The sequence below is a fragment of the Hemicordylus capensis genome, chromosome 3, assembly GCF_027244095.1.
Source record: "Hemicordylus capensis ecotype Gifberg chromosome 3, rHemCap1.1.pri, whole genome shotgun sequence".
Lineage (NCBI taxonomy): Eukaryota > Metazoa > Chordata > Lepidosauria > Squamata > Cordylidae > Hemicordylus > Hemicordylus capensis.
The window spans coordinates 190,861,556-190,876,004 of record NC_069659.1 but is presented as its reverse complement, the minus strand read 5'-3'; the positions used below and the strand labels follow the sequence as shown (position 1 = coordinate 190,876,004).

General features: G+C 43.2%; 1 protein-coding gene across 3 annotated transcripts in view; it reads right to left on the bottom strand.

Moving 5' to 3' along the window:
- The window catches only part of FGFR3 (fibroblast growth factor receptor 3), a 111,016-nt gene that overhangs the window by 30,414 nt on the left and 66,153 nt on the right, over window positions 1-14,449 (bottom strand). For 2 of the 3 annotated variants that reach the window (XM_053308027.1, XM_053308029.1), the window contains exons 7-9: window positions 11,080-11,270; window positions 3,135-3,279; window positions 1,210-1,397 (exon numbers count right to left, since the gene is read on the bottom strand). In XM_053308027.1, the coding sequence (XP_053164002.1) occupies window positions 1,210-1,397; window positions 3,135-3,279; window positions 11,080-11,270 (524 nt within the window). Of the gene's footprint in view, window positions 1-1,203; window positions 1,398-3,134; window positions 3,280-11,079; window positions 11,271-14,449 lie in introns of all 3 variants that reach the window. The other variant, XM_053308026.1, reaches the window with a different exon arrangement.

The following is a 14,449-nucleotide window of genomic DNA, read 5'->3' as shown; positions in this document are numbered from 1 at the left end:
CCATGCTCTTACTACGCAAATTTACCTTGGAGCAAATCCCTTGAACTCAGTGACACTTACTTCCATATGTAAACATCACAGATGCAGCTTTGGTCTGCTTCTTTTCTCCCCCCACCCCTTCTCCCTAGCCCTCCAGCAATTACTCCTTATCCATCCTAGGCGGGCAGGTCTTTCACAACAGCAGGCTGGGAAAGGAGAAAAAGAACTACTCCTGCTAGAGCTGAGGAGAAGAGAGGAGAGTGTCCGCCGCTACAGCCAACAAGCATTCCCAGTGCAGCAGATTGCTGAGCAGGGCTGCTGCTAAGCCCATAATGTGCTAGACTTCAGGCAACTGCTCCCCATTCCCCCCTCTCAGATGCCCAGGGAAGGAAGTTTGCCTGTCTCTTTCCTAAAAGGAAACTGGAGGAGACAGGTGCTGTGCTGGAGTCTAGAGACTCTGTTCTGTCCTCACACAGCCCTCATCAGAGAACAGATGGACAACTGAAGCTCTCGTTGCTGCAGGAACAGCAGCAACAAGGGAATGAGCAGATGAGGGTGGGTGAGGGAGGAGAGGTGTTGCGGTCCCTCAACCAGGGATAAAATTTCCAGGCGCCATGGTGTGCTGGTGACTTGTGGAGCCTTGTCTGCACCACTGCCGTTTGTGACTACCACATGGAGTTACGGTAGGTCAAGACACTGGGCTGCTCCACAACAGTTCCAATCTAGGTCCTTCTGCTTGTCTTAAGATTTTAGGAGCCAGAAAGCTAAGGCTGGATCCACTGCATTTAGCGTACATCAGTGGGAATGGAGTTCGGTCCAGCTGTGTTCTCCAGGCATGAATGTTTACCCCATAAAGCAAAAGTAAATAAAGTACAACACCCATGGTCTCTGCAAGGTCTATGCTTTCTTTCAGTTATCAGGTTTCTTTAACACACTATATAATGTCAGATCTTGGCAGAATAACCAGTGAAAGAAGAAGAGGATCTATAACCAGAACATCTTAAACTATCATCAGATTTTAAGGCTACACTTTACATAATATTGTTTTAAATATTTTTCAGCGAAATTAAGAAAATCATATCTATCTTCTGCAGACACTATACTACTAAAATATCTCATTTAGAACTTCAATAGGCATATGTAATCAGGAGATTTGTATCTAGAAAGAAAATTGCAAAGAGAAAGTGGGGGTATGGAGGGCAATGGAATCTTGTATCTACTTTCTGTTACCTGTCTCTTGAGTGGGAATTTGGAGACTTTCTGAACAGCGATGGAGTTCATAGGTTTTTTGGTTGGTCTTTTTATTCTATAAATAATCACCACCACTGCCATCAGTATGAAAAAAACAAAGCCAGTCCCATAGCTGAGGATGCCTGCATAAAGAGAGCTGGAGTCATCCACTGCAACTCGCTCTTCCGCTGCAGAATAATAGACATATGTTAGGAACCCAAATAGGTGACAGCATTTTACAGTACATACACTGACTTCTGAGTCTATTATGTGCAGTTCATGGCAACATTAATCTCACGTGACAGCCTTTCACGTAAAATGTTCAAATGCTCTGGATCACTGGAATGTGCTCCTGGGACACCAAAAGGCACCCCACTGTCTTCCACACACTAGACTGGACTCATGTTAATCTATAGATCCTGTTTCATTACTTGGCAATAAGATGAGCAATGTACTGAACCAATGTACTCCAAGGTCATCACCACTATCTATAGAATGCAATTAAAAAAGTTGACAGACCTCTGCAGAGATTGCTTTTCAGCATAAGGGATATGAAGCATCATCTTCTCAGAGTTCAGTCAAGCACTGTAGTTATTCTCTATCATGTCTATTAATAAACTACTAACCATTTAAATATTAAAGAAAATGCAGCACTAAGAAGTGATTAATTGTGAATTAATAGTCATACTATGACTATTCAGATTCAGTTCATGGAGATGCTTATTCAAACGCAATTATCAATTAGAAAGAAAATACTGAAATACAAAATGGGATTTGTGAAAGTGAAAGGCTTTATATGCTGAAGCTCTTCTTGAGAAACTGTTGTACCTTGGCTGAAAGAGCACCAATAATCTCTACTGAACTAGCACAGATAGGGATATTTAAGGGAGAATGAATTTGTAGGGCACACATTCCTGCGATTCCCATGATGGTGGTGTTCATTTTGCATAGAGCATCAACATACCGTCTCAAAAGAAGCCCATGGAGCTGAAAGGACTGGGCGTCTTTTGCTCAGCAGGTACATCGTGTGTGAAATTTAAGAACCATGCTGGGCCTAACACACAAGGCTTGGGTGTTTCCCAAGATGAAATATGTGCACAAACAACTCAGAAAAACACTTTATCTAAACACAATGATATGAAAACCTACCCTACTCACTTAAAAGCCAATGGTTAGAAATGCCAAATGTCTGAGCTATACACAGATTGAGAAAGAAGATTTTGCTTAATTTGATAAGCAATTCATATAACAATTCAAATAATTGGCAGCAGTGTGTCTGCTCTGGTGCACTTTAAAATGCTGTATACTGAGGTGTGCCATGTGTTTGCAGCAACATGGATATCAAAGGGCCAGATCAGAAGTGATGCTGGAAATGCATGAATGTATCTCCTAGTGCCTTTCTTTTGGCTAAAAGAAGGGGAGGGGGTAATTAGAACTGGAGTTGCAGAGGGGGGAGTTTAACTCTTTTCCTAACATCAGTTTCCCCATGCAACAGTCCACTGTGACCAGAGCTGCTATTAGCCACAGAGTGGAAAACATGCAGGTAGCTTATTGTACTTGCATATCCAACCCACCCCCCGAGTAATTTGCACTAGGGAATTGGCACAGGAGTAAAGGATTAAACTCAGTAAAAGGTAAAATAGCCCTGATCCAAAAACACCCCTCCCCCTCCCCTGCTGCAATGCTTTAAACAAAAGAAAAAGGTGCCAGAAGATGTATTCAGACATCTCCAGTGTCATGTCTCATTTGGCCCTAAATTGTACATCTCAAGGGCAGTGAAATCTACTTTAAGCCCATGAAGAAAATTCTGCTCACTTATAAACAAGCTGGCTGAAGATATTTATGGAAGCTAGAGAACTTGGCATTTCTGTAGTGGGCAAAGGCCCCTTCAAGAGGGAAAGGAAAAGGTGACAGAGCAGAAGTACCTGATAATACCGTCAGCCAAGCAGAATGATGTGAAAACCCAATAGAATTCCCAGCAAGACAAGTATACTCCCCAGCATCCTCAAAAGTAACATTGGGCAAGTACAGAATTTCTAGCTCTTTATCCGTTGTGTTAACACCAGCAGTCTATAGAGGAGAAAGAAAAACAAAAAAAGACAGAGGCAGAGAAGAAAGGAAAAACACAGGATAAGCCAAATTCTAGAGAAGGCAACACACACACTCAGGAAAATTTCAAAAGCAGATTGTAATTTTTGAGGTGCCAGAGATTTGTCTTCATTCTCTACCACAACCAGCTGTATAAAAAGCAAAAGGATTCCCTTCACCAGGCTCTTACTCTGTCCCATGAATGACACATGCAAGCAAAAGCATCAAAATGGAAAATTGCCTCCACAATATGACTGTCTTGGTTAATATGATAGCAAGTGGGGTGAAAGAAAAGAGAATAAACCAAGGGGGAAGAAAAACAAGCAACAAGAGTTAAAGTGCAGCTCATGTAAGTGGTGAATTAGCATAGCAAAGACAAGGCTTAAGTTTTAAAAAGTCAGGATTTTTCTTTTCTTTTTAGAGACATATTCGGAACTTTTCGTTAACTATATTTATGTAGCTTCCAACTATTTCAGTGGCCAACATGTCGTGCAAGGTAACACTGGTGTTTCCAGTCCACTGGGGCTGCTGCTCACATGAAAGACAGCTCCAGCGGTGTTGCGCAGGAGCACATTTGCACAATTAATTAATTCAGCGCACAGGTAGTTGCAGACTGCTACTTCCTTTGTTTCCAATGGAGTAGCACTGCAAAAGTGCCCACATGCTGCTTTAAATAGTTTTGCAAAAACGCTCTTGTGCAACACCATTGGGGCAGACTTTCACATGGGCAGCAGCCCTGGTGGCCTGGAAATGCTGGCGTTGCCTTATGCAACATGTTGGCCAGTGTATTTAAGTGCAATTACTGAGAGACTCTTGAGGGAAACTGGCAAAGAAATACCCCAAGAGTCTGGAAACTTATGTCTGTGCGGAAACTTTCCCATTATTCCCAGATGGGAAGGGTATATCTGATGACTAATATTTGATCCACTGAAGATATTCACAGATTGATGAATAACAAAAAAAAAAAGGGGGGGGGGACTGTGAATAGTTTATATTAGGATTATGAACCAACAGGTAATTAACATGCAAGGGGAAATGATGAGTGAGCAAAGTTTAATTGACAGTCATGACTGTGGGAATTTTTCATTGCAACTGGTTTTTTTAAAAGCATTTGTTATTTTAAAAATTAGCGAAGTAGTAAGAGCTAGACATATAATATTAGTGAACAGGATGGAATACAAAACATATAGTAATTTTAATGACTAGCACCTTAAAGTGTTACAGCTTGTTCTTGCAGTTGCTAAGCTTTTGGGACAGAGTCTAGGGTTTACCTGGTTTTGATTTGCGAATGTGGAGCCAAAATGATTTTTCGGCTCTGCCTACGAAATTGTTGGCTCTACATAGATATTCGCCTTCATCTTGTTCTGTCACATTGAACAGATTTAGGTTAGCATCGGCTTCAGCGTTTTTACTGATCCAAGACTGCAGAATAGACAGAAATCTGAACTTCAGTAAACCAAACAACATTCCTCCATCACACTTAGACAGACAGGACTAGTTTTCTTGCATGCAAGTTATTTCTTTGCATGTGCTTTCTGAATACAGAGATTATTTCATATGCACGGCTTCTACACATGCACACCAAAAAGAATCTGATTTTGCTGATGAGCTGTTCTTCCGTCCACTGAAGTGTTCCTTTTGCAGCCTTTGCTGCTGCTTGTTTGGAAAAAAAAAGTTAGTTAAAGCAAAAGTTCTCATGCTTTTTCAGTTGCTATCCAGAGCTCCCTTCTAACTGCAGTTTTCAGTGTTTAATTGCACCTGACCACTCAGCAAGTGTTATTCCTAAAATTTCCTCTCACTTTTTGGGATACAAGGGACTGCGCATGCAGGCTCTTCCTAGAAGACTCTGAAAGGTCATCTTTATGCTCATTTGTCTATAAATTCTATCATTTGTCAGCTTGCACCAATCAATCTAGCAAGGAGCCAAGGTGTGTAGTACAGATTAAAGAGAAGAATTAGAATGAAATTAAAATAATCCTAGGGGATTGTGACCCTGATCCATATTGGGAGGGGAAGACTTAGATACCTCCTGGGCCACATTGTGGACCCTGTTTTGAAACTCTTGCATGAAATTATGAAGCTCAAATACTGTAACAAAAACAGACAAACCATTCACCCTTGTTGAGATACAGATTATTTCTAATAGTTAAGGACTCAAATCCTGGCAAGTTCAGAGTGGAGAATAGCAGTCTTTAAAGGCAAAGGTGTGGTCACTCTCATTGTGTCAAGTCCCACATTGCAGAGGGTTTTCAGGGAGCCCCATCTTTCATTTTGGATCTGGTGGCTAGAAATGTTGGAGGCAGCATAAGTCAAGCAAAAGGCAGCTCTTTCAGTTTGCACAAAATGGCCAGAAAGATTGGTTCCAACTTCCCAAACTGAAAGATTGTGTTTAGGTGACCCCTCCCACGCCACCAAAGAGGACTGTACAGTCTATCTGGATGCAATGTTGCCACCAAACAGATGGAGTCTCTTCCGGCAAGACAGTGCCAGCAATCTACCTTCCCAGATGGCTTGCTGATGTTTGAGAGAATAGCAGGGGTTATGAATCTGGGTTTAGAGCAGGCAAACTGAACCATATGCCCAGGTCCCTCAAGATGATGACTTAACTGCTGCTAAGATGCTAGTGTTGCATTTCTATAAAGATAATGACGTATTTGGGTATGATTACACTTGGTGCTAAAGGACAATATTTGCTAAGATGTCACAAGTTTATGTCAGAAGTGGTTCGGTGATTATGACTTGACACAGAAGTCAGAAAAAGGCAAAGACAGAATCATAAAATGTGGATGGAGCCATCACCATCTGCAATCTTGCATATCTACAAGAACACCACTTTGCATTGGGCTCCATTTTTTCCTGGAAATTCAGTAACAGAAGGTGGTGCTGGGGACTATAGCTCTACCTCATGGTCATGGGATTACAGACTGTTGCAAGAGTCCATCTTGTCTTGTATTTAAAGTCTATATAAAAATATTGGGTGAGGTCATCTGGATATTTGGACTTGACTTCCATTAGTATGCAGAATACACCCAGTTCTCTCTCATTTTCATCTGCTAATCTAAGGGAGACTGTGCCAACCAGTGTTTGACATCAGTATTGAACTGGATGGATGCACACAAGCTGATATTTAATCCGGGTGAGACAGAGGAACTGACGGGGCTTTGATGTTTGAGGACTTATTGTACAGTCTATTTTGGATGGGGATGCACTCACTTCTAGGGGTCCTCCTGATAGCAGTGGTAACCAGGAGTCCTTTTTTTCACCATTTCCAGTTGGTATTTCCATTCCTAGAAAAATAAGACTGGTCCTCAGTCATTCCACCCTAGTCACAGCAACATTAGATAATGAATGTGCTCTGTGGAGGGTTGCCTTTGAGGATGATTCTAAAACTTCAACCGGTTCAACATATGACTGCCATATTACCTGGAGCTAGCAGGAGAGATCATATTATACCTGTACTAAGCTATCTTCATTGGTTACCAGTTTGCTTTCTAGCTCAATTCAAAGTACTGTCTTTAAAGCCTTAAATCATCTGCGACCAGCTATCTTAAAAACAGTCTCCCCTCACCTACACACTGAGACAAAGATCTGAGGTCCTGTTCCATGTTCTGCCACTGGAGGCACAGCAGTGGACACAAAATAGCAGGGTCTTTTCTATAAAGATGACAATACTTTGGAACACCCTCTCAGAGGAGGTCTGCCCAATTCAGTCTTTTTACTTGCCTTTAGGTGGGGGACAAACATGGTTTTATTCTAAGGGGCATTGAGTTCCTTTTATTGATGTGTTGAATGTACTATAGTGTAGGGAGCGTGGTGTTGCGTGGTTAGCAACACCAGAAACATCACATGGGTTCGTGGATAAGGATCTGCTCTCCTCTTTTTTAAAGATCCTGTGCGCTGCTCTGCTCCCCACAGCACAGAACAGGTTCAGTGCTGAACCTTGGTTCATGCACATCGCTACTGTGCTGTGCCATCTGCAGCTAAATGAGCAAAGAGGCACCTTTTAAAATGCTGGTTCTCTTATATTTAGCAGGGGGAGAGCAACAGTTCTTATCCAGTCCCAGCACAGCATCTCTTCAGTAGCTTCTTGCTGGTAGCTACCTTTTTAGTGAGCCCTTTGGGGACAGGGAACCATATATATATACATACACACACACACATATACATATATACATATATATACATATACACACACACACACACACACACACACACACACACACATATTTGTTTTGCCTATGTCAATTACTTTGAGAACATTTGTTGAAAAGCAACATATTAAATAGTAGTAGTAGTAGTAGTCTGTTTTATCTTACTGCTTCATTATTTTGTATTCACTGCTTGAACTTTGTTAAGCACTCTGATCATCTTCCGGTAGAAGAGTTTAATAGTTTAGAAATAAATAAAATTCATTTTACCCTCTGGGTTTTCCAAAACAAAAAAAAAGACAGCATTACAAAAGTCAGCATTAGCCCAGGCATAACTAACAAGATGCAGCAGAGAAATGTGCTTCATTAAATCAAATCCTGTAAACTTTTCTTGCTGCTAGTTGTCAGATATTCACAGGAAAATACCCAAATAGCAACTGTAGTTGGTCATTCAACACACTAATTTAGATGTATACTTTGTATACCCCAATAAAAGAGGAGCCTGCATTTACAATAATTCTCTTTCAAATCAATTTATAAACTCTCAAAGGCAGCATTTAGTTCAAATCAAATATTAGAATAACTGTAGAGATGGCACTGAATGAAAGGGGATTTTATTCAACATTTGTTACTTTGGCTTTTTAGGAAATAAATTTACATACTAAGAATCTGGAAAAAGTTGTTCACTAATATGTGAACAAGCAAAGAAAAACATAAATGGTGGTGTTTCTAACATTAAATAATTTTTGCCAAAGCTGGCATAATTGTACATGTAGTCTCAGTCACACACTTCTACTGAAAGTAGCACAACCACATTTTGGATTCTTTCAGGAGATTTCCCATTAATTTTGCTGTAGTTATTGTTTATCCTTCACATATGCTACAGACTGACTTAAGGGGATCTCATAAGTCAAAACAACATTTCAATAGTATTTACTCTCTGATATAGTTAGAAATTAGCTGATTAGCAGAGCATCGGTGCCCCAAGTTCTCCTTGTCTTTCCTCCCCATCTTCATCCCCCTCTGCTTCAGCCACAATCCATTCTCCCCCTCCCAGGCCACTTTCCCTCGCCAGCCAGCCTGGCCAGTGCTTTCCCTCCCCGCTGGTCAGCCTGGCTGGCACTTTCCCTCACTGCCCGCTGGCGGCACTTTCCCTCGCTGGCCCAGCTGGCACTTTCTAGTTTTCCCTGCCGCAGTTTCCTCCCATGCTCGCCCTCCCCATCGTCATCACCACTGCTGTCATTTTCTCCTGCCCACCCGCACCCCTCCCCCTCCTCGTGCCCGCCGGCTCCATCACTTGCCCACCATCATTATCTCCCCAGCCCGCCGGCCAGATGGCTGCCACCGCCGCCATTTTCTTGCCCCCACCCATCCCCGTCGCTATCCAGCAGCTCTCCGAACTCTTGTGAGAGCTGCCATGCATGGGATTAGCCATGGGTATGCCTTCATGAATACTGCTAAACAGATGCTGCTGCCACCAGCCAGCTGTGTTTCTAATTTCAGTTCATTAATGACTACTTAGATGGCATTTTTGGTCTCTAACCAGATGACAAACCTGGAGCTGAATGTAAGAAACAGAACTAACTATTCTGCGCAGAAGCTGGATGGAAATATTGTCCTTTAATGATTGTGAGTGTGCTCTTGACACCACTCCTACCAGAGTTTGTCACAGTACTTGGTTTTGATTCCTCATCTTTGTGCCTGTAAGTTCTCAATAACCTCCCTCTGTCCTGATCTACATTTGACATAGTTTGCTTTATGCTTTCATGATGAGCAACACGTTTCACATTGTAAGGTTCCTATAAGCTATAAATTTCAAAAGCAGATCACCAGCACTGGATGGGGTTGACAAACACATAAACAGGGACTCGTCTTTAAGGAGAGAGGGCTTCACAGTTCTTGCTATCAGCACACTGAAACTGCAATGAATGCTGGACAGCATCCTGTTTCTCAAAACAAGCATTATACCCAGTTTCCTCTGCTGCATTATTAACTCATGAACCAGATAATATAAAACAAATACATCTGTACAATTCATCACTTAATACTGATGAACACACTATGTCACAATGAAAAGTGATATAGAACAACAAAATGAATGACATCCACAGAAACAAACTGCTGGCAGAGAGCAAATTTAAGAACAGAAAAACAGCCCCGGTGGATCAGGCCCAAGGCCTATCTAGTCCAGCATCCTCTTTCACACAGCAGCCCACCAGATGCCTCTGGCAAGCCTACAGGCAAGTGCTGAAGTCTGGCTTTCTTTCCAGCTGTTGCTGCCCTACAACTGGTATTAGAGGCATCTTGCCTCTTAGGCTGGAGGTGGCCTATGGACCTCAGACTAGTAGTCACTGATGGACTTGTCCTCCATGAATTTATATAAGCCCTTCTTAAAGCCATTCAGGCTTTTGGTAGTCATCACACCTTGTAGCAGAGAATTCCATAGGTTAATTTAAGTACTTCCTTTTGTTGGTCCTAAATTTCTTGGCAATCAGTTTCATGGGATGACCCCTGGTTCTAGTGTTATGTGAGAGGGAGACAAATTTCTCTATCAACGTTCTCCACACTACGCATGATCTTATAGACCTCTATCATGTCTCCCCTCAGTTGTCTTTTTTCTAAACTAAAAAGCCCCAGATGTTGTAGCCTTGCCTCATAAGAAAGGTGCTTTAGATCCCTGATCACCTTGGTTGCCCTCTTCCGTACCTTCTCCAGTTCTATAATGTCCTTTCTAAGGTATGGTGACCAGAACTGTATACAGTACTCCAAATGTGGCCACACCATAATTTTGTATAAAGGCATTATATTAGCAGTTTTATTTATTTTCAATCCCCTTTCTAATGATTCCAAGCATGGAATTGGACTTTTTCACAGCTGCTGCACATTGAGTTTACACTTTTGATGAGCTGTCCATTACAACCCCATCATCGTATATCTGAAGTCGGAGATTTTTGTCCTAATGTGTATCACTTAACACTTGCTAAAACTGAACTGCATTTGCCATTTTGTTGCCCATTCCCTCAGTTTGGAGAGATCCTTTTGGAGCTCCTCACAATCTGTTGTGGATTTGTGCCAGTGTAAGATGTTAGATGGGCTAAAAATTGAGAATTTGCAGAATTCTGCTACTGCACCATAGTACTATAGCACTCTTGCTCAAACGTCCCCATTCATACAAATAGGACTTCTGTTCAAGTGCAAACATGTTTGTGCTAGTGCAACACTAGTTAGGAGGGCAAGCTCTAGATTTATCACAACTAACTAGATCAACACCCTTCTACAAGCGGTTTCTTGCTCTGAATGTCAGCCAATGAGTATGCTGGCTTCAAATGGTAAATCTGAAGTCCAGTTATCCAACAATGTTCCATTAAAGATGGATTATTTTATACTATAGGAAGAATTAACTATTAGGTTTCTCAGAAAGTCTCGCTTCACATATACTTGCCAACTTGTTATGAAAGGCTTTCTATAGACATTGTCCATGTTTAAAGTACGTGCCTTTATTGTCAAAAATGCCCAAATTACAGCTGTGGATATTTCTGGATCCTCTTAAACTGCCTCAGCAGGGCATGTCCCACCCCTAGTGTGACATAGACATAAATGAGATCTTAATTTACCCACATAGCTGCATACCAACCTTGAGGACAGTGACGTAAGGTGTCCCATCTGGTCCATATTTACTTCCATTGACCTCCACATGTTTCAGCCACTGGATGTGAGGCTGGGCATCACTATACACTTTGCAGTGGAATTCAACATCACTCCCAACAACCACAGTCTGGTTAGCAGGTAATCCTGCTTGGAGTATAGGACGGTGGGGTGACCTTTCTACATAAGAAAAGAAGGCAGGGATGGGCTTACTCTTTCCTGGTACTCAATTAGAAGGCTGCTCTATATGGCAGCTTTGTTTTAAAGAAACAGTCTATTGTTATAGTTGTGAATGCTGCTGGGTTCACAACTATATGTTGAGAAAGGCATAGACAGCTACTCTGCAGTTTCTGGCACACAGCACTCCAATACCATTCTACCTTGCTATTTCATTCATTCCCCCTGAGCTTCTGTGCCTTCTTAAAGCTTTCTGTTTGCACTGTTCATGCCAGATGGAGCATTTTTATGCTCAGAATCACCTGCTGAATAAGTGTGTTATTCAGTGAATGTGACGGGATTCACTTCCCCAAAGGATTCACTTCCCCACTTCCCCTTGGGGATTCACTTCCTCAAGTGAATCAGTGGGGAAAACAGTCCCCGAGGGACACCATCTGGAACCTACCCAAGAGGTAGGAGCAGAACCACCGCAAAGCAGAGCCTCACCACTCCGAACCCCCTCAGACGTTCTAGAAGGATACTATGGTCGATAGTAGCGAAAGCCGCCAAGAGGTCCAAAAGGACCAACAGAGTCACACTCCCTCTTGATATTTTTCCTATACTTTATTGTTAATTTATTTATTTATTGTTAAATTTATATACCGCCTTTTATTAAAAATTTAAACACAAGATGGTACTTCAGCTGCTTGGCAGTCAGAACTTCAACAGGTGCAGTTTCCATCCCTACATGCTGGGGGAAACTCCACTGGCCTCATAGCTGTCTGTTATTCAGCTGTCACGCAGAGCACTGAGCATGGGGGAAGCAAGTAATGCCTTCTCTATGTATAGCTCTCTGCTAAACGGAGAGTGAGTTCAATTATTTGTTGGCCCTTGAGGGTTGCTATAGGAGAGAAACTGAAAGAGAAGAATTCTGTGGAGAGACTTTGAGAGAGAAAACAGAACATCCTGAGGAGAAGTTGGATTTCTAGAGGAGTTTATGAAGTGTTGGAGACAGGAAGATCTGAGAAGGGCAAAACCTATGAGACTGGAAAGAGGAGAGTGGCAGCTTTCTGCTATCAAGGCCAGCACTTAGAAGTTGAGGCCTGAAACTGCAGACAAGCCTTGGATCTGCTTCATAATCCATCCTGTGTAATACAAACCTTGATGAGATGCCTTCTTTGGAATTGGTTTGCTTTCACCCACACAAACAACAACTTTCTGAGGGAATTTACATACTCTGAGTGTGTGTTTGTATAATTTATGTATACATATCGAGATATATATATATATATATATATATATATATATATATATATATATATATATATATATATATAATTCTCTTATGGCCGACCCGAAAGAGAACTACGTCCGGATGTGTCTGGAGCATCTGGATGCCTGGAACCCATTGCCTGGGGAGGGAGCGGCAGGAGGGAGGCAGGCGGGAATTGGCAGACTCAGGGAACGGAGGAAGAAAGGCGGACAGGCTGAGGCGGGGAAAAGGAGGAAGAAAGGAGGCAATCGGTGGTGGAGGAGGACATCAGGGAGGGAGAATTCAAGGAGCACCCTCAAGGAGTAGGTAAAGAGGACTGGGGTGCCTAGCCTTCAAACGGGGGGGGGGGGGCGGGCATTTGCTCTGCACAGGTTCAGCTAATGGCGGGTAAGCTGAAAGCGGCAGAGAGAGATCAACAAATGAACTGCTGTCAAAATGAAGCCCAAAATCACTGGTAGCATTAAGGAGAGGAAGGAGACGACAACACTGGCTAGGGTAAAGCGTATTTAATATAGTGGTGGGGGATCGACAGTGTGAGTGCCTGGGACTGTGAGGGCACACTTCTGACCTTCCCGCCCCCAAAATAAAATAACCTGTTTGGCCATTGTTCCCAGCCCCGCTTCCCACAAAAAAACACCTTGGGATCGTGAAAATCAGAACAGCCAGTCTTCCACAGCCCACACCACCAAAAAACCAAAAACAAACAAACAAACAAAAACACCCCACAATCCCCCGCTCAGCTTCCAGTCACCCCTTCAACCCCCCCAAAACACCAAAAAACCTGGCAGCCCCCCCCCCGCAAAACAGACAGTCTTCCTGACCCCACATACAAAAAAATGGGGGGGACCCACCCAAAAAATGGGACTGTGTGGGCCAGCATTGCCTACAATGCTGGGAACTGAGAGCACAAACCGCTGCTCTTAAAAAAACAAAAAAATAAACTTGGGGACTGTGTGGGCCAGCCTCTGGAAGGTCCCCCCCCCACCAACCCCCTCCCCAGTCTTCCTGACTCCCCTCTAGTTTAGAACAGTGAGGACAAAAAACCAGCTAAACCTCAAAAAGTAGGTAAGGAGGGGGGAAAGTAGGTAAGGAGGGGGGAAGGAAGGAAAAAGAAGGAAAGGCAGAGTGTGTGGGGGGGGAGGAAGAAAGGAGGACAGCCAGTCGGGCAAGTGGTGTGGGGGGAGAGAGCGAGGGGGGGAGAGAGTGGGGGGGGGGAAGGGGGATGCCACAGGCTCAGTGCACTACCACACAGATGTTCTGTGCAGGGTCAGCAAAAACCCCCAAAGTAAGTAAACTACTGCACAGATGCTCTGTGTGGGTTCAGCTAGTTATTGTTTAACAGTATATTATTTCTTTTCAAAGCCTCTGAATTCATTTCTGTGTTGGTCTCTACAGTGTGGACTCTGGGTCTAATTGTGCTGATTGTAGTTATTACCTTTTAAGGTAAGAGCACCCACCATATGCTCAGAGGCACATGTTACCAGATTCTTAAACACTGCTGTAACACTAATCCCCATTTTTGCTGCTGCCACCAGCCTACACAGGTAGTGGATTGGAGCATGGAGGACCTAGCTAGGGGTGTGCATGGAACCAGTTCTGTGCACACCTGGGAGGCGGGTAGGGGCTACTTTAAGGTGTGGAGAGGGTGCTCTTATCTTCCCCGTGGGGCTTCCCCCTCCAGCGCTGCGTAAAAACCGCTGGTGCGAGGTGGCTGTATTCCCTCTTGCCACCCCAGTCAGTGTAATACTAGAAGTGGTGTGTGTGCGGGCACGGGCATGACGTGTGCCCACCACTTCCAATATTACTCTGGCCAAGGTAGCAAGAGGGAATACAACTGCCCCACACCAGCGGTTTTTATGTAGCGCTGGTGGGGGAATCTTATCACAGGGGAGATAAGAGCACCCTCTCCACGCCCTAGAGGAGCCCCCAC